This window comes from Chlorocebus sabaeus, chromosome 15, assembly GCF_047675955.1.
Source record: "Chlorocebus sabaeus isolate Y175 chromosome 15, mChlSab1.0.hap1, whole genome shotgun sequence".
NCBI lineage: Eukaryota > Metazoa > Chordata > Mammalia > Primates > Cercopithecidae > Chlorocebus > Chlorocebus sabaeus.
Window position 1 is genome coordinate 41,209,210 of NC_132918.1, and position 20,977 is coordinate 41,230,186.

At 37.0% G+C, this 20,977-nt stretch overlaps 1 protein-coding gene across 3 annotated transcripts in view; it reads right to left on the minus strand.

Moving 5' to 3' along the window:
• RNF13 (ring finger protein 13) overlaps positions 1 to 20,977 on the minus strand; it is a 160,649-nt gene that overhangs the window by 113,608 nt on the left and 26,064 nt on the right. For all 3 annotated transcript variants that reach the window (XM_008008740.3, XM_038002735.2, XM_038002736.2), the window contains exons 2-3: positions 9,539 to 9,668; positions 3,150 to 3,230 (exon numbers count right to left, since the gene is read on the minus strand). In XM_008008740.3, coding sequence (XP_008006931.1) covers positions 3,150 to 3,230; positions 9,539 to 9,652 — 195 coding nt within the window. In that variant the 5' untranslated portion in view covers positions 9,653 to 9,668. The remainder of the gene's footprint in view (positions 1 to 3,149; positions 3,231 to 9,538; positions 9,669 to 20,977) is intronic.

Genomic DNA, 20,977 nt, shown 5'->3' on the forward strand with positions numbered 1-20,977 from the left:
ATAAGCTTATTCAGCAGAAAGGCTCTTCGGTGAGAAGGAACAGTCTGACTCCTTATGGTAGAATGAAAGAAAGGTTGCCAGATCATCATTAATAATCAGAGAAATGCAAATTAAAACAAGATAACACTTTTGCCCATCAGATTGGCAAGAGTTAAAAAGACTGATAATACCTAGTGTTGGCAAGAGTATAGGGAGATACGTATTCTCCTACAATGTTAATGGGAATAAATTAGCACAGCCTTTGCAAAGATAATTTGGCAGTATCCATGAAACTTTCAGATGTATGTACCCATTGATTTCATCAATTCTACTTCCAGACCTCTATCCTAGAGAAATAACAACTTTGGAAAGAGGAAATTACTAATAAACTATGATCATTCATATTACAGAATACCATGCAGTGCTTAACAGGAACATACTAGAGTTATAGATGCCGCTGTGGAAAGAGCTCTAAAACAGAAGAGGTAGGGGAATCACACTGCAGAGTAATTATTTATTTATTGTCATTTTTTTGAGACAAGGTCTTACTCTGTCGCCCAGGCTGGAGTGCAATGGCACGATCTCGGCTCACTGCCACCTCACCTTCCTGGGTTCAAGTGATTCTCCCACCTCAGCCTCCAAGTAGTTGGGACCACAGACTTGCGCCCACCATGCCCAGCTACTTTTTGGTAGAGACAGGGTTTCACCATGTTGCTCAGGCTGGTTTCTTGACCTCAAGTGATCTACCCACCTTGGCCTCCCAAAGTGCTGGGACTGCAGGTGTGAGCCACTGCAGCCAGCCCAGCCTTGCAGGGTAATTACTGCAGTAGACATCTGTCAATCATGGTGCTCCACATTTTCTGAAGCCACTATGCATTCCACCTTCCCAAAGTAGGCTAAAACAACAAAAATAACAACAACAACAACAACAACAACAACAACCTATACTGTGTTTCCCAGCCTTCCTCATAGCTAGGTATTTCACCAAAATATGTAGCAAGTAACTATGTGGCCAAAAGTCTATCAATCACAAAAATCCAAGTGTTGGATTTGGAAGCAGACATGTAAGGAAACAGTCTGAAAAAGGGTATCTCTTTGATTAGCTTGGATGGCAGAAGAGGCTGAATGCTGTGAGGTAAAACCACAAAGGCTTCCTGATGAGAGAAAAAATAATGTGGTTTGAGGGTTCATTAGCTGCACCACTCATCTACAAAACCAGTCCTACAAGGTGGTTCTGCGTTTTATTCCTGAAACAGTTTAGAAGCTGCCTGTCCAGGCTAAAATGATACTCCGAACATCTTTCTTTCTTTATAAACCCCTTTCTGGGTAAAACTAGCTAGAGCAGATTTCATTGTAAGAATTAAGAAACTTTTCATGTATACAAATGATAACCATTTATGACGTATACGTGTCCATAAATTGATGAACAAAAAAGAATGAAAAAGCATTACATGTTCAAAAAAGGATCTGAAGGCCCGTAAAATCACTGATAATATTTAACCCTGAAGAGGGAAGTGTGACTGCTACATATAGGTAAGGAAAGAATAAAAGAAGGTGTTTACTTTTCCTTATGTGTATTTCTTTTTAGTTGAAATATTTTTATGAGAAATAGTCATAAAATGCTATGAATTTTTAAAAATAATTTAAAAGCTGAATATCCCTCCCAGAGGTGCCTACCATCCTAATTAAGAATAACAGGTTTCCCCGTCTCTACTAAAAAATACAAAAAAATTAGCCAGGCGTGGTGGTGGGCGCCTGTAGTCCCAGCTACTCGGGAGGCTGAGGCAGGAGAATGGTGTGAACCCGAGAGGTGAAGCTTGCAGTGAGCTGAGATCCAGCCACTGCACTCCAGCCTGGACAACAGTGTGAAAACCTACCTTAAAAAAAAAAAAGAGGAATTTTAAGAAAATCAGAATAAACTGAAAGCATTCTATGGTACATATCTATACAACTTCATGTATTTATATAACAAAAAACTAATATCTTGAAATGAGAAAGGACTTTCTAACCACCAGAGGTAGAGGAAAAAGACAATAATTTTTAACTAAACAAAACTTTTGAAACCTTAAAAAAAATTAAAAGATAAAGGAAAAACTGAGGAAGGGATAATCTGAAGCATATATGGCAAACAATAAATTGATACTTCCAATATATAAAGAACTCTTACAAAGCACAAGGACACTTTAATTTCAAATTGGGCAAAGAGCATTAATAGTCCATTCTCTCTCTCTCTCTCAGATTGGGCAAAAGCATTAATAGTCCATTTTCTCTCTCTCTCTCTCTTTCTGTCTCTCTCTCTCTCTCTCTCTCTCACACACACACACACACACACACACACACACGCAGCAAAAAATATGTTTACGTTCACTAGATTTTTTAAAATCAAATTAGCAAAAGTTCGATAATATCTAGTATTTAAGAGGGTATGGGGAAAAGGACAGTCTCAGACGTTACTGATGGAATTCTAAATTGTTCTAAATTTTTTGAAGGAAGAACTGAAAATATAGAAAAAAATTTTAAATATTCATGTCATAAAGCAATTCTACATTTGGAAATGTATCCTATGGAGATAAATGGATGAATACACAAAGAAAAACATTCATTGTAGCACTGCAATAGTAAAAACTAGACAACCTAAATATCCACTACGAAAAACTAAAGCAATGTTCAAAATCCATACTATTTCATGATATTGCAAAACTATGCAGCCGTTACAATTAATAATGTAAATCCTTACATATCAGCATGAAAAACATGATCATAACATACAGTTAAAAGAAAAAGGTAGGTAACCAAATAGCATGTTTCTATTAGTGTTAAATATAGATTCACTGTATATGAAAGCATTTACACATATACGTAAATGTGCGTGTGTATATATATGTACACACACACATCTACAAACACACGCATAGCACGTATCCTAAAAAAACAGGTCTGAAATGTGATATACCAAAATGTCAACCACAGCTAGTTCAGAATAATACAATCCTAGGTGATTTTCACTTTCTTTCTGATACCTTTTGAATAATCTGACCCTTTACAAATGACTATGTACAGGTTTTATAATAATAAATAGTAAGAAATTATTTCATTCTTTAAATAATAAACAATAAAAATCACCTTATTAAATACCTTGTGTCTTTACAATGTATTACCAACTGTCTTACCTTTAAACCTTCAGCTGGAAGTCTATAACCAAATCTTGCAGGGAGGTCATCAAATGTCTGAGATGCATTTTCAAAGTTATACTAAAAATAAAATTTTAAATATTCAAGTTAAGACTAACTTATACATAACATTAAAAACAAATATTTATTAAATTATATATAATTATTATTTTGACAATTCTGATTACTATCACAGCTTATCAAAATAAAACTGAATTTGTAAATGTACATCCACTAAAATAGAAGGAATATATCCAATTTACAACATATACAAATGCTTAAATTGGATTCTGATTTCAAATGTTATTATCGAGCAGCAACACTACTTCAGCCTACTGTTTTCTGAGTTGTTCCCATAGACAATTTCCTAGCAAGGAATTTTCCAGATAGATAATCTTCCAGGAGGAGTATTCCATTTTATTTTCTCTATATTATAAAGGTCTGATTTACTGGAAGAAATTTACGGCATTTCTGGCCCTAGCTATGAAAAATGACTTTCTTTTTGGAAAGAAGCAGCATCATATCATATTTTTAAGGCATGTCAATTTTGTATAAGCTGAACATTTTTATCCAGGTTGAACACTGAAGAGACCAAATTCAGTGAAATGCATATATGGAAAAAGCTGGAGGTATTCAAACTCTTCAACAACTTTCCCCCTTCCACACAGATATAGATTCCAATGCTACAATATTTATTAGTCCTTTACTGAAAAAAAACAAAAGTTCTTTGTGCTTTTAGAAGAGAACAGTAATGATAATAGTTGTGAGGTGAGTTTGCTTCATCATTTAATAATGTTCAATTTGCTATACAGAGAGCAAGAGAAACAAGGGATATGGATGAAACTCAGCATAGATAGTAAACAAGTAACTTTTGAAACACAAGTGAAAATTACGTACTAGAAATTAAGGTAGGTGTTCATAACCTATAGGACATAAATACAAAAAAAAAAAGAACACATTTGTTTTGCATATAGATACAAAGGATGGTTTGAAGATAGATAAAAAGGAAGAAAGCAGGAGTGTTATATAAGAAAAGATGGAAGGATCAAGTAAACTTGTAAGTATTCACAAAGTATGGATTAGGTCACACATCCAGACTGATAGCTACGTTATCCCTGAATCAAACACCCATTGGTTAACGCTATCCTAGCCTCTTATGTCGTCTGCCAGAGGCATGCAGATAAGCAACTCCACAGTTTAACAGCCAATTATAGCTGTGACCAGTTGCCTTGCATCTCTCCGGCAGAGCAAGCAAATGTTGGATCTAGACACCTTCCATCTGTCAAGTCCCCTTGGCTCACCATCAACTCAGGTCCTGGTAACCGTACCACACTGTCAGCAGGAAAAGCTGATGCAGCATACAGGAAGATTGGACAAACTACAACAGGTGACCCAGGATTCAGGTAGTGTGGTTTTTGCATCCCACTGGAACCCTATCTTGAGTGTCTTAGCATGTCCATCTTGTACCTTTGCCTCTCACTGTATGCTTGTAATTAGCTCAGGAAACTGTGTGATTCAAGCATCTACATGCAGTCACTAAACCTATTCATTCTGTTATTGCTGGGATAATCATTCTAGTAGTGTACTTGGAGGCTACCAAGCATATGTGGTAATTGCTTCAGCATGATTTCCCACTGCAACAATAATTCATATTTGCAGAGTACTCCATAGTTTACAAAATACTTTAGAGTTACAAAATGCTTTTAAACCCATTATCACAATCTATCATTTAATCTCTTAATTAAAACATGTTTAATTGATTTAATTCACCTATGATCAGGTTAATGTTGAACCTGAGAAAAACATTTAATTCCTCCTAGCCAAATATGCCATTGTAAAATAAAGTAACTTATCTAGATCAATGGAAACAGACCAAGGACAAATACAAATGTGTGTAAGCAGTATTTTTTAATGTACTTTTGAAATTAGGAAATCGAGAATCTACAAACTATATACTAAAGTATTTTTTTATCTCTTCCTATTACTTAAGAGTTTCACTATTATGGCTAAAATTATAGAAATAAAATACCTAGCTTGAACTACAGTACTTGTAACACTGAGATGTGGATTAAGTTTTGTTACTGAGTGAAACCCTTTTTGAAACTGCTTTGTCTTTCCTTAACAGCAAAATAAGGATTGTCTCATATGGCCTCTTAAAATCACATTATTTAAAACAAAAAATGTTCCTACAGTGAACAAGACTAACAAAGGTACTTTCCGTTTTTGGTATGAGGGAGGGGAGTGATGCTCATAAAATTAAAGCATGTTCACTGTTTAAAAATCTGAAGTAGTAGGCTGGGTGCGGTGGCTCATGCCTGTAATCCTAGCACTTTGGGAGGCTGAGGTGGGCAGATCACCTGAAGTCAGGAGTTCAAGACCAGCCAGGCCAACATGTTGAAACCCCATCTCTACTAAAAATACAAAATTAGCCAGGCCCGATGGCAAATGCCTGTAATTCCAGTTACTTGCAAGGCTGAGGCAGGATAATCGCTTGAACCCAGGAGATAGAGGTTGCAGGGAGCCAAGATTGCACCACTGCACTGCAGCTTGGGCAACACAGCAAGACTCCATCTCAAAACAAAAAAAATCTGAAGTAGAAAATAGTTATTCCTCACGAGAATCCCATTCTTAGTGATTACCACGTAACAGTTTGAGTACACTTATTTTGAAAAAGTCTTTTCCTTAACCAATTATTTTTCTTGACAGCTTCCTTAACAAAAGGTTTAATTTAATTTAGAAAGTAATAAATATCTAACAATTATTAGCATTCATTATGTACCGACATCATGCTAAGCACTTTACAGGTAATAATTTATTTAATCCTAACAACAACTCTACAAAGTAGGCCACTATTACTATCATCCTCATTTTACAGATTGACAACAGCGTGTTGAAAATAAGCTCTGGTAAATTAGAAGAACCAGGATTCTAATTGAGGCAGTCTGGCCCCAGATCCCAGCCCTTAACCTACTACTCTATACTGTCCTTCACAAACTCTCACTTTTACAAAAAGTTAACCATGACTTAAGAAATGCTAAGTAATCTGCCCAAGGTCATGCAAATACAGAGTGGTAGATCTGGATTTCAACTCTGATTATAAATCCATTTCTGGAGCTCTGGACTACGGTGCTATATAATCCAATCCATTCACACCACCACCCATTGGGTGTTTCTTTGCTACACAGCACACTGGCCCTCATAATCACCACCCAGCAACCAATTCTCTCTGACAAATCCAGACAAAAGAATCAAAAGGCAGAGTGGGCATCAAGCAACATGGGTTGTTTGACTCTCATATAAGATGGATAATACTTCTCAGTAAGATCTTAGGCACAATTCAAAACTAGCATGTCACTTGTGGACTATGAGTCTCAGAATATACAGCACTGATGTAGTTATCACTTAAGTGCAATTCTAAAATTTCATGTTTCTAGTATAAACCTACATAATTAATATTATTACGTTTCTTTTTGAGTAAAAGAAAAATGATAAGAGATAAAAACCGTAATCTAAAAGTACTAAGGAACAGATGCCATTAAAAGAAAATGTGATGTAAAAAATCTCTGAGAAAGCTTTTAATTACTTCAAACCTATATTGAATTCCTACTGTGTAACCCACACCAGGCACCAGGAATAAAGTTTAGTAAGACACAGTCCCGCCTTCCAAGTACTCATGGCCTAGAGGTCTGTCTGACTAGTCATCTAGTCATGCTACAGCAGCATCTCCATAGCCTGTTAGAACTCAACTAGTTGGACAAACACTGTTGTCTGTGAATTCAAAGTCACATGGGAGAATTCAACTGAAAAAAAAAAAAAAAAAAAAAAAAAAAACCAAAACCAAAGGCATCTGGCATTACAAATAGCATAACTAAAACGGACTTAACTTTTCAAAAGCAGCATCCCAAGCCCTGTGCAAATAGAACTAGAATCAACCTAGTTGATTGGAACTAGATGTCTTATTTATTTATATCTGTATTACTGCAAACTCAGATTTCAGGGATGCTCTTATTGCATTAAAAGGAAGCGTTCTTTCTACCTCTTAACTCACTTCCTTTGAATGACTGTCACATATCCAGTTCCTCTGCCTCAATTTTTAGTTCCCTGTTTTACCAGTTACATGCCTTCACAAGCCGCTCCCCTCCAGCCATCTTTGCAGTCGTGTCAGCCTTCTATCCTTATGGTCAGCACAGAGACCAGATTTAAACAGTTCCCATCTTACAGGTCCTTCACTAGAGGACATCAACATACATTCCACAAGTACATGTGTAAAGCACAGGGAACCCTCCTAGCAAAAAGGACTGACTATTCTTCTATACCTAACATTTTTTTTGTGTCTCTACATTAAAAAATACAGCTCAGGTAGTTTCATATCTTCTCAAGGGGCTGAGTGAAATATAATCAGAATGATAATTATAATGAAGATTTAAGCCATATATAAAACATTTACTATGTGTCAGATACTATTCTAAGCAGTTTATCTTATTTAATCACCACCACAACACTCTAGTTTACATAAAGAAATAAAGAAACTGTGGCACTTATAGCAGCTGAGTAATTTGATCAAGGTCATATAGCTGCTTAAGTTCCCAGAGCACAACACTGAAAATCATTTAATCCATCAGGCAGCTCGACCACAGAATAGCAATCCACCTTGGGTATAAATGAAAGAAAGAAGGCAAAAGGTATTAAAAACAACAGAGAGGGAAAAAGAGAGACACAAAATAGAAGAAATCAAAGGAGAGAAAGGAGACAAGGAGAACTCTATTCCCTGATCAGTCCATAAATCCTCTAAACTCATTTCAAAAGTCAGGCCAAGAATATTCTAAGGATTTTAGGGATCAATTGAGAAGGGAGATTTGAATAGCAATGGACTCAGTCTTCAAAGGTTCTATTTCCACTCCACCTCAAAAAGACCAAGACTATTCCCAAAAACAAACTTAATCAACCAGTTCCCTACAGAGGACAACAGGGGGTGAGAAATCTTGTATGGATTACTAGCATCCTCTGCCTTCAAAAGTTATAGTATGGAAACCAGCCTGGCTCTCTCAAGTGCTACAATGATCTCAGAATCTTCCAGAATTGCTGCAAAGTGCAGGAGCACAGCTGAGGACCACAACAAGCTTTGGTCAGCAACAATTCTTGCCCTTTTATTTCTCACCTGATACCATTAAGCAAATCAGTTGCACCCAGAAAGTAAAACCAAATCCTTAGCACAGACCTAGAGGATAGGCATGTATGTTCTTTTTCTACCTTCACAGAAAAAGAGAAATAGAAAATATATATCCTCAACTTACAATGAGGCTACATCTGGATAAACTCATCATAAACTGAAAATATATAAGTCAAAAATGTTTCAGAAGTCAAATTCTACTTATATTTTCAACTTATGATGGGGTTGTTGGAAGATAATCTTATCATAAGTTGAGGTGCATACTGAATGTGCACATCACTTTCATTCCATCATAAAGTCAAAAGCTCACTAGTCAAGCCTTATCTTAAGCTGGAGACCATCTGATGACTCCACAGTGAGGAGGAAAGTAAGACAGTAGCTAAGAGAGGCTATGGTAAGGTTTTGAGCAGCACGCTTCTTCTCTAAAAACTTTTCTATCCACCATCAAAGACGGGACCACTGTGCTTCTCTTCTGACTCATTAATGCTAATCTTGGGCTGAAGTTTTCTATCAACACCTTATAGAATTTCTTAAATATTATTATCAATAGAGATACCACTGAGATCTTACAGTCATGAAGAGATGTACTAGGTACCAAGAAAAACAGTAAAATTCTATATAAGTATACAGCAGGTAGGTATGTGTGCAAAGCACCCACATGTGCACACATACCCTCATGTGCAACATTATTTATCAGGTACTGATTGTTCACAAGATCTTACATTAGATATGAAGCAAAAAAAAAAAAAAAAATGAATAAGGCGCTCGGCGTGGTGGCTCACACCTGTAATCCCAACACTTTGGGAGGCCAAGGCAGGCAGATCAGCTTAGGTCAGGAGTTCAAGACCAGCCTGGTCAACATGGTGAAACCCTGTCTCTTAAAAATACAAAAAAAATAGGCGTGGTGGTACACGCCTGTAATCCCAGCTACTCGGGAGGCTAAGGCAGGAGAACTGCTTGAACCTGGGAGGTGGAGGTTGCAGTGAGCCAGGATCGCACCATTGCACTCCAGCCTCGGCAACAAGAATGAAACTCCATCTCAAAAAATACATAAATAAATGAATAAGGTACCTCAATGCAAGTAACTGTGTATATGTGTTGGGGTATGTTTTTAGATAAAAATATCTTATAACAATGTCTTATAAATATCATTCAGGGCTTTTTTTAAGCTTTTCTTTATGGGATGTTTCTAGACATGAATAAATTTTACTGTACTTACTGCTAAAATGTCTGCTTCTACAGGCAGTAGGTTTAAGAATGCAAAGAGCTGAACGGTCAAGATGGTGTAGACTTGTGTGGCTGACAGCATGAGCATCCCTATTGAGAGCAGCATCTCGTCGTAAAATCACCTGGAAGACAAGGATGTAAGTAACTATGAGAGCTGGTGCTTTGTCCCAGGGAATAGATCATTTGATATATTAATTCCCAATGTCCAAAAATATCCCTTTTAATTATAAACATGTATTAACATTAAAAGTAAAGTTTTTATTTCAAAAGCATAAGAATTACACAGATTTGGACATTTAGGTGAACACCCATGTTTCGTCAATACCTATATAACTCATGATGACAAAGTTCTGTGTTTTAATCACAAAAAAAAAATCCTCCCATAGTGCTCAGTTTATAGTACAGCTTGTCTTACTAACCCAATTTTCAAAGAAACTAATTTCAACCAAAATAATGGTTAAAAACATACAAGCAGCTTTGCTTTAAAATTGAAAATTTTCTACAACTTAAAAAATTTTTAGCTTCTGGTTCAATATAAACTCACGTGTAAATTTACTTTTCATTGCTACTGTATATTGTACCAACATCAGAGCATGCCAAAAAATTAATAGCCACTTATAATAAAGGAATACTTTTTGTCCTACCTCCTAACAATCTACACTTTTTTCCCTTCTCTACATCTGAATGGCAACAGCGTAACTACCTCTCCCAACTTCATCCTGTTCACTATGAGTCCCTTTCTCTCTTTTAGCAAAAAGATACCATGTAACACTAAATGTCAACCCATAAATATAAAAATTCTCATTGGTATGCCTCAATCAATTGTATTATATACTTTTAAACAAGTGAGAATGAACATTACAAAAACAAGGGCTTTTATAATGAATTATTTCATTAAATATCCCAAACTCATGTAATATCCATTTTGATGATGATTAGTGTAGATAAGTGCTCTAGATGTAGAAGCTGCCATACAGACTCAAACTCTGAATCTTTGACACACTGGAAGTAAAATACCTGTGAATAATTTTTAAGGTACCATTTACAAATACACTAATATCAGAGATGAAATAAAAATGAAAACATGCTAAAGTATAGATTTTTCCTTAATGACAAAAAGTAAATTAGTGGTTGCCTAGGGATTGGCAGGGTGTGGGGGGAAAGCTTGAGGGAGGAGAAAGGTAGGAATGAGAAATGACTGCTAATGAGTAAGGGTTTTAAGGGGGAGATGATGAAAATGTTCTAAAATTAGACTCTGGTGATGGCTGCACAACTCTATAAATATACTAAAAATCACTGCACTGTACACTTTAATTGGTTGAATTTTATAATGTGAGAATTGTATCTCAATAAAGCTTTTTTAAAACGTCTAGATTTGTTGACATTCGTTTCTTAAGTAAAATACATTTCATAACATACCATGGTACAGAAAAGAGTTAACATGGCAGGCCTGAGATTGCTATCCCTAGAAAGGTCTGCTTGCAAGGTTTGCCCCTTGCTGGCATCTGGAAATTTAGATTACAGGACAGTTCCCACCATTTCCTAGTAGGAACAGCTCAGTGTGCCTACATTTTACAAACAAATGTGATTTGTGCTGAATACCTGTTTTCCTTCTAGGGTCTAGAAATTTGGTACACACTAGGCAGAGAGTGTCTATATGAACAATCCCTAATATAAACCCTGGGCACTGAGTCTCTAATGAGCTTCCTTGGTAAACGTTTTACATGTGTTGTCACAACTTGCTGGAGGAGTTAGACGCATCCCGTGTAACTCCCCTGGGAAAGGACCCTTAGAAGCTTACACTGATTTACTCTGGACTTTACCCCATGTGCCTTTTCTTCTCACTGATTTTGTTTTGTATCCTTCTGCTGTAATAAATCACAGCTGTAAGTACAACCATGTGGTGAGTCTTGTAAATTCTCCTAGTGAATCACTGAATGTGGACAATTTCTGGTTAGAAATCATACCATAAAAGCACACAAATATTTACAAAATAAGGTATAGTTGCTACTAAATTTTAGTAGGAGAAGAAGTATGTACCTTATTGACCAGTGACCTCTTTGGGAAACTGAATCTAAATAAAAACTCTGACTTTCCATCTAAATCTCCAGCTAACTTTGGGGGAGGGAAAGGAAGACAGAGTTTGGAGGGAAAATAAAAGACAGGAATAATAACCAAAACAACTAATACTGATCCCTTATTAAGTGCCAGGCATTGCTGTAAGCATGTTATTAAGTTACCTTACTTAATCCTAACCTCCCTATAAAGTAGGTATCATTTCACAAATGGGGAAAACTTAGGGACTGTTAAGCAACTTGCCCAAGATAAAACAATAAATAACAGCAGAGCCAGGATTCAAACCTAACAGTCAGTTTCCAAAGTCCAAATTCTAAACCCCTACTGAAAACAGCATTAATATTCATCCAAGGCGTTCCAAGAGTAGAGTACAGTTTCTTGCCTACAAAGGTATTCAAGAGCTTCAAAAGCCAATGCTCATGGAGCAACAGTCACCAGTTTTCTTTTACTTTGTATATGACAGTGTATGTGTGTATATGGTGTGTATTCAATGATATGTAGTAGGTTTTGAGGGTTTTTTGCATTTATTGCCTTATTTAATAATGTTTGGGAGTTTTGCTTTATAGTCTCTATTTACAAAACTAATTCTTGCTCATTGTGGAAAATGTGGAGAAAATAAAAATTATAAATAATCCTCAAGTTAAGGAATAACTAGTGTTCATACTTTGATGTATAACTTTCCAGTCTTTTAGCGATATATAGAGTTGTCCCCTGGTATCCACAGGGGATTGGTTCCAGGACTCCCTGCAGATACCAGAATCTGAGGATGCTCAAGTTCCTTATGTAAAATGATGTAATATTTGCATATAACCTACACATGTCCGCCCAAATACTTTAAAACATATCTTGATTGCTTATATCTAATACAATGTAAATGCTATGTAAATAATGGTTATGCTGTATTGTTTCAAGAATAATGACAAGAAAAACAGTCTGTCCAAGTTCAGTACAGATGCTTTTTTCCCCAAATATTTTCACTCTACAGTTGATTGAATCCATGGATGTAGAACCCATGGATACAGAGGGCGAACTGCATATTCTAATACATTTTTAGCAAAATTGGGGGCACACTGTGCATATTGTTTTACTAATTGTATTTTTTTCACTTAAGGTATTACGAATATTTTCCTAATTCTCCTCAAAAACCATTGCAGATAGCTGTCCATGAAATACTGCGGAGCTTCCCTTCTTTCAAGCACTGTTTTTTGTTAATCTATTTCATACTTTGGGTTTCCATACATGATTTGTCTACATAAAATAAAAACTACTGGTCAAAAATATGATGTATAAATGGCCACCTGGTATTCCTTATGAATATTCTTTAACAGACTGAACAGAAATTCCTACTGTTGGAATTTTTTTTTTTAGAAAAACACTGCAATAAATATTTCTTTAATTACACCTATAGGTAAACTCTTAATATTTTTTAGATTAAAGTGACAGAAGCAGCAGGCATTATAATAATTGCAGTAAAAAATATGGAATCTATACATATGGGTTTATATCCCAGCACTGTCCCATACTAATAGTGTAATTTAGAGATAAACATTTAAATTACATAAATTGCTTTATCTCTAAAAGTAGGACCATAGGACCTATAAGACAACTCTGTAGAATAAATACAATCATGCACAGAAGGCTTAACATAGTAATGGAATATAGAAAGAAAGGACTTTGGACAGGGATGCCAACAGATGAAACAGGAAACACAGAAGGAAGACCACAGTGAGAGAGTAAGTACAACTAAGTTCAGAATTTCTGAACTTAGTATTTGTGGAACAGGCTGGTGGACATGTACACAGGCAACAACAAATAAAGATCTCGAGCTCCACACAAGGCAAAAAGAGACTTAGGAATCATCAGTAGATAGGAATAACTGAAGTGCTCTTAATGTAAAAGTGAAAATCAAAAACAGAAGAGGACTAAAAAAACTGAGGGATATCTAAGTTTCAAAGGGAGGTGGAAAAAGAGAAAAGAGAGAGAGACTGATTTCATGAAAGTCAAGAAAGACAAGAACTTTAAAATGAATGTAAGGGGAAGTAAGGCATTGGTCAACAAAAGTAAATGTTGGAGAAGGTGCAAGAGGGTCTAAAATTTTCACATTTAAGAATCTGCCCAGGCCGAGCACAGTGACTCACACTTGTAACCCTAACACTTTGGGAGGCTGAGGTGGGTGGATCACCTGAGGTCAGGAGATCCAGACCAGCCTGGCCAACATGGGAAAACCCCATCTCTACTAAAAATACAAAAATTAGCCAGGTGTGGTAGTTTTTGTAGCTGAGTAGCTGCAATCCCAGCTACTCAGGAGACTGAGGCACGAGAAACGCTTGAACCCGGGAGGCAGAGGTTGCAGAGAGCCAAGGTCATGCCACTGCACTCCAGCCTGAGCAACAGAGCAAGACTCTGTCTCAAAAAAAAATTTAAAAACCATCTGCTTAACCTAAACAATTTTACTTCCTCATACTCTACCACTCAACCTTGCTCTGATTAGCTCACTGTTTCTAGCAATCACCTTGCTGGCATTATATCTTCATTCACATGTTACCCAGGAACCAAAATAGACTCCCTTCTATCTTCAAAAGAGAATTTGGGGGAAAACTACAAATCCCATGAAATTGTATGCAAAATTTTGTGTATGTTCAACTACAGATAGTTTCTGCGAAAAAGAACCACGCTTATTAACACGTTCTCAAATAAGCACATAGGCTTTCTGTTGTTGCTGCTAGGTTTTGTTTTGTTCTGTTTTGTTTTCATTTAAATCTTCCCTTTTCCAGGAAGCCTTCTGAGGAGAAAGGTTAGCAAGCTTAAATTCTTTGACACCTTCTTCTAGCACTTAATCAACTAGATTAAAATAAATGCAGGCTGTCTGTTGTATTACTAGGTAATATTATTTATGGTAAAAATGACTCCTGAATGATGAAAAGTATTTAAACTGTAAAGACTGTAAGTTAACTACAAAAGCTTATTACAAAAACATAAACAAAAAAAGTCTCAGATTCCCTGCAGTGTGTGTTTCTTGAAAGAAAGCATGATGCTTGAGGGAAGCTGGAGCTACTCATGGAATATTAAAAGAAGTAGTTCCTTTCATATGTGACACTTTTGTATGCTGAGGTGACACACATCCACATATTTATCTCACTGGTTACAATCCAGTATACTCTTTGGTAGGTATGAAAGGTTTATCTGAATGAATGTAAGACTTCTCAATGAAGATGCATTTTATGTTAATATGTTGTGCTCCCAGTCTCTATCCTCCTACCAAGCTAGTGAACCTGGTACCAGGTAATAGCCCATCAGTTACTGAGAGTGTGGATGCCAATCAGAACCCCTGACCATGGACAGTGAGTGTGGTGCCTTTCTTCCCCATTACAATTCTTACTTGTCTCTCATGCTTGAACTTATTCAACTGTTGGAGTCTCTGCATGGTCTACAATAAAGTATTGTTTGTCGTGACTCTTATCCCCCAGCAAATAGAATACATTCATCTTGAGGATATTTTAGAACCATTCTGGGAAGCAGAGAATGCATAGAAAAAAATCAAGTAAAATCTTGCTGATAACAAACATCTACCTCTTTTCCTCCTTCCCTTTATCCTTTTCCTCCTCGTGCCCCTCCTCCTCCCACTTATATTACCAAAGACAGAATATAACTCTGTATTCATTTTGAGTATGCCTATAATAAAAAAAGTCACACTTCTTCAAAGGAAGAAAGTTCAAAGTAGAGAATATACAAGAAACCCTTGAGAACTACCAAAAAGGCTTCTAGAGATGTGTCCACTACCACCATCCTTGATCACATCTAATTTGGCCTACTATTTGACATAATTCTACTAGTTATTAACAGACATTTTAACTGAAATCAGCTTCCTAACTCTAAAGATTTTTCCAACTGTCAAATTCTAATTTTACTTTCTGTTCAGTCTGTACTATAACACTTAAGATGTATTCTTGCAAAACTGTTTTAAACCAATTCTAACAAGCCTTTAGCTCTTACTTCAAGCTTACAAGAATTTTCTGGAATGAAAAAAAAAAAATAAGATACCACAACATGGGTGTCTTGCTTGAGGGTAATGCCCCAATTACTACAAAATTCAACACAATAAACAGAGACAATACAAGAGGATAGAATGAGAAAATGACATGAAATTGTTAATACGTCAAAAGAGATGAGAAACAGTAAAGACAAATGCAACATATAGTTCCATTAAACCAACAATAAAAATAAATTTTGGGAATAATGGAGACAACAGAAATATGGCCCAGATATTAGATATCCTTAAAAAAAATCCTTAGATACGATGATAATATTACAGTTGGTATGGGTTTGGCTGCATCCCCAACCAAATCACATCTTGAATTCCCAGGTGTTGTGGGAGAAACCTGGTGGGAGGCAATTGAATCATGGGGGACAGGTCTTTCCCGTGCTATTCTCATGTGAGTGAATAAGTCTCACGAGACCTGATAGGTTTATAAAAAAGAGTTTCCCTGAACAAGCTCTTCTCTTCTCTGCCACCATGTGAGATGTGCCTTTCACCCTCCACCTTGATTGTGAGGCCTCCCCAGTCACATGGAACTCTAAGTCCATTAAACCTCTTTCTTTTGTAAATTGCCCAGTTTAAGGTATGTCTTTAACAGCAACATGAAAATGGACTAATACAGTAAATGGGTATCAGTAGAACGGGGCGCTGCTGAAAAGATACTTGAAAATGTGGAAGCACTTTGGAACTGGGTAACAGGCAGAGTTTGGAACAGTTTGGAGGGCTCAGAAGACAGGAAAATGTGGGAAAATGTGGAGCTTCCTAAAGACTTGTTGAATGGTTTTGACCAAAATACTGATAGTCATATAGACAATGAAGTCCAGGCTGAAGTGGTCTCAGAAGGAGATGAGGAACTTATTGGGAACTGGTGAAAAGGTGATTCTTGATATGCTTTAGCAAAGAGACTGGTGGTACTTTGTCCCTGCCCTAGAGATTTGTAGAACTTTTAACTTGAGAGAGATGATTTAGGGTATCTGGCAGAAGAAATTTCTAAGCAGTAAACCATTCAAGAGGTGACCCGAGTGCTCTTAAAAGCATTCAGTTGTATTCATTCACAAAGATACGATTTGGAATTGGGCCTTAAGTTTAAAAGGGAAGCAAAGCATAAAAGTTTGGAAAATTTGCAGCCTGACGATGCAATAGAAAAGAAAAATCCATTTTCTGAGGAGAAATTCAAGCCAGCTGTAGAAATTTGCTGAAGTAACAAGGAGCCAAATGTTAATTGCCAAGAAAACAGGGAAAATGTCTCCAGGGCATGTCAGAGGTCTTCATGGCAGCCCCTCCCATCACAGGCCTAGAGGCCTAGGAGGAAAAAATGGTTTGCTGGGCTGGGCCCAGGGCCTTGCTGCTTTGTGAAGTCTTGGGACTTGGTGCCCTGCATCCCAGCTGTGGCTAAACAGGACTCAGGTATAGTTCAGGCCCTGGCTGCAGAGGATGCAAGCCCCAAGCACTGACAGCTTCCATGTGGTATTGAGCCTGTGAGTGCAAAGAACTCAAGAATTGAGGCTTGGGAACCTCTGCTTAGATTTCAGAATCTGTATTGAAATGCCTGGATCCCCAGGCAAAAGTTTGCTGCAGGGGCAGAGCCCTCATGGAGAACCTCTGCTAGGGAAGTATGGAAGGGAAATACAGGGTTGGAACCCCCACATGCAGTCCCTACTGAGGCACCACCTGGTGAAGCCGTGAGAAGAGGACCACCATCCTCCAGATGCCAGAATAGTAGATCCACCGACAGCTTGCACTGTGCACCTGGAAAAGCCGTAGACACTCAATGCCAGACCATGAAAGCAGCCAGGAGGAAGGCTGTACCCTGCAAAGCCACAGGGGAGAAGCTGCCCAAGACCATAGAAGCCTACCTCTTGCATCAGCGTGACCTGGATGTGAGACAAGGAGTCAAAGGAGATCATTTTGGAACTTCAAGATTTGACTGCCCTGCTGGATTTTGGACTTGCATGGGGCCTGTAGCCCTGTTGATCTGGCCAATTTCTCCCACTTGGAACAGTTGTATTTATGCAACGCCTGTACCCCTACTGTATCTAGGAAGTAACTGATTGGTTTTTGATTTTACAGGGACATAGGCAGAAGGAACTTGCATTGTCTCAGAAAAGACAATGGACATAGGCAGAAGGAACTTGCATTGTCTCAGAAAAGACAATGGAATGTGGACTTTTGAGTTAATGCTGAAATGAATTAAGACTTTCGGGGACTTTTAGAAGGCATGATTGGTTTTGAAATATGAGGGCACGAGATTTGGGAGGGGCCAGGGCAGAATGATATTGTTTGGCTGTGTCCTCACCCAAATCTCATCTTGAATTCCCACGTGTTGTAGAAAGGACCTGGTGGGAGGTAATTCAATCATAGAGGCAGGTCTTTCCCATGTTATTCTCATGATAATGAATAAGTCTCATGAGATCCGATGGATTTATAAGGGGAGTTGCCCTGCACAAGCTCTCTTCTCTTGTCTGCCGCCATGTGAGACGTGCCTTTCACTCTCTGCCATGATTGTAAGGCTTCCCCAGTCACGTGGAATTGTAAGTCCATTAAACTTTCTTTTGAAAATTGCCCAGTCTCAGGTGTCTTTATCAGCAGTGTGAAAAAGGACTAATACAACAGCTGTATGAAAAACTCCTTATTTTGGGAGCTATTACAGTAAAGTACTTAGGAAAGAAATGTCATGATATCTGTCATTTAAAGCACTTCAGAAAAAAACACACTGTAAATCTAGGTGAAGATTACATTGAGCTTCATTACACTATTTCTCTGCTTTTCTACATGTTTGAGAATTTATATAACAAAAAATTTATTAAATGCATGAAAAATTATTTTAACTCTTCAGTGATCTTTTCAGAAGACCTTCAGCCTCATTTCTTAACGTGGCATACAGACACAAAATTTACCATTTTAAACATTTTGAAGTGTACAGTTCAGTAACATTAATTATATTAACACTGTTGTGCAAATATTACCACAATCCATCCCTAAAATTTTCTCATCTTCCCAAACATTAAACATTAATTATGCATGCCCCATTCCCTGGCCATTGGCAAGCACAATTTTACTTTCTGTTTCTATGAATTTGACTATTCTAAGTATCTAATATAAGTGGAATCATACAATTTTGTCCTTCTGTGACTAGCTTATTTTACTTAGCATGATATCTTGAAGTTTCATCCATGTTGTACTACATGTGAAAATTTCCTTCCTTAGCAGGCTAATATTCCATTATATGTACATACCCCATGTTACTGATCCATTCATCTCTCAATCGACACTTGGGTTGCTTAGACCTTTTAGCTATTGCGAAAAAAATAACTTGAGTTCCCGCTTTGAATTATTTGTGGTATATACCCAGAAGTATTGCTGGATCATATGGTAATTCTACGTTTGATTTTTTTTTTTAAAGAACTGTCATACTATTTTCCAAAGTGGCTGCACCATTTTACTTTCCCACAGATAATACACAAACACTATTTCTTCACATCCTTGCCAACATTTTTTTATGTTTTCCTTCAAGACCAGAATGAGATACCACTTTACATCTATTTTATGATAGACATATATATACAATATATATACACATATAGTAAATATATACTAAAATACATGTAAAGTGGTATCTCACTGTGGTCTTGACTTGCATTTCCCCAGTAATTAGTGATGCTGAGCATCTTTTCATGTATTTTTTGGCCATCTGTATGTCTTCTTTGGAAAAATGTCTATTCAGCTCCTATGTACATTTTTTAATTGGGTCGCTTGGTTTTTTGCCACTGAGTTAACAATCCCATCAAAAAGTGGGCTAAGGACATGAAAAGGCAATTCTCAAAAGAAGATACACAAATAGCCAACAAACAAATTAAAAAATGCTCAACATCACTAGTGATCAGAGAAATGCAAATCAAAACCACTGTGCAATACCACCTTACTCCTGCAAGAATGGCCATAATCAAAAAAATCAAAAAATAATGGAGGTTGGCATGGATATGGTGAAAGAGAACACTTCTGCACTGCTGGTAGGAATGTAAACTAGTACAACCACTATGGAAAACAATGTGGAGATTCCTTGAAGAACTAAAAGTAGAACTAAAAGTTGATCCAGCAATCCCACTACTGGGGATCCAGCAATCCCAACTCAGGAGAAAAGTCACATAAAAAAAGATATTTGCATACACATGTTTATAACAACACAATTCGCAATTGCAAAAATACGGAACCAGCCCAAATGCCCATCAATCAACTACTGGATAAAGAAATTGTGGTATATATCAAAGATCAAAAGAGACAAAGAAGGCCATTACATAATGGTAAAGGGATCAATTCAACAGGAAGAGCTAACTATCCTAAATATATATGCACCCAATACAGGAGCACCCAGATTCATAAAGCAAGTCCTTAGAGACTTACAAAGAGACTTAGACTCCCATACAATAATAATGGGAGACTTCAACACTCCACTGTCAACATTAGACAGATCAACGAGACAGAAAGTTAACAAGGATATCCAGGAATTGAACTCATCTCTGCAGCAAGCAGACCTAATAGACATCTATAGAACTCTCCACCCCAAATCAACAGAATATACATTCTTCTCAGCACCACATCGTACTTACTCCAAAATTGACCACGTAATTGGAAGTAAAGCACTCCTCAGCAAATGTACAAGAACAGAAATTATAACAAACTGTCTCTCAGACCACAGTGCAATCAAATTAGAACTCAGGACTAAGAAACTCAATCAAAACCGCTCAACTACATGGAAACTGAACAACCTGCTCCTGAATGACTACTGGGTACATAACGAAATGAAGGCAGAAATAAAGATGTTCTTTGAAACCAATGAGAACAAAGATACAACATACCAGAATCTCTGGGACACATTTAAAGCAGTGTGTAGAGGGAAATTTAGAGCACTAAATGCCCACAAGAGAAAGCAGGAAAGATCTAAAATTGACACTCTAACATCGCAATTAAAAGAACTAGAGAAGCAAGAGCAAACACATTCGAAAGCTAGCAGAAGGCAAGAAATAACTAAGATCAGAGCAGAACTGAAGGAGATAGAGACACAAAAAACCCTCCAAAAAATCAATGAATCCAGGAGTTGGTTTTTTGAAAAGATCAACAAAATTGACAGACCACTAGCAAGACTAATAAAGAAGAAAAGAGAGAAGAATCAAATCGACGCAATTAAAAATGATAAAGGGGATATCACCACCGACCCCACAGAAATACAAACTACCATCAGAGAATACTATAAACACCTCTACGCAAATAAACTGGAAAATCTAGAAGAAATGGATAATTTCCTGGACACTTACACTCTTC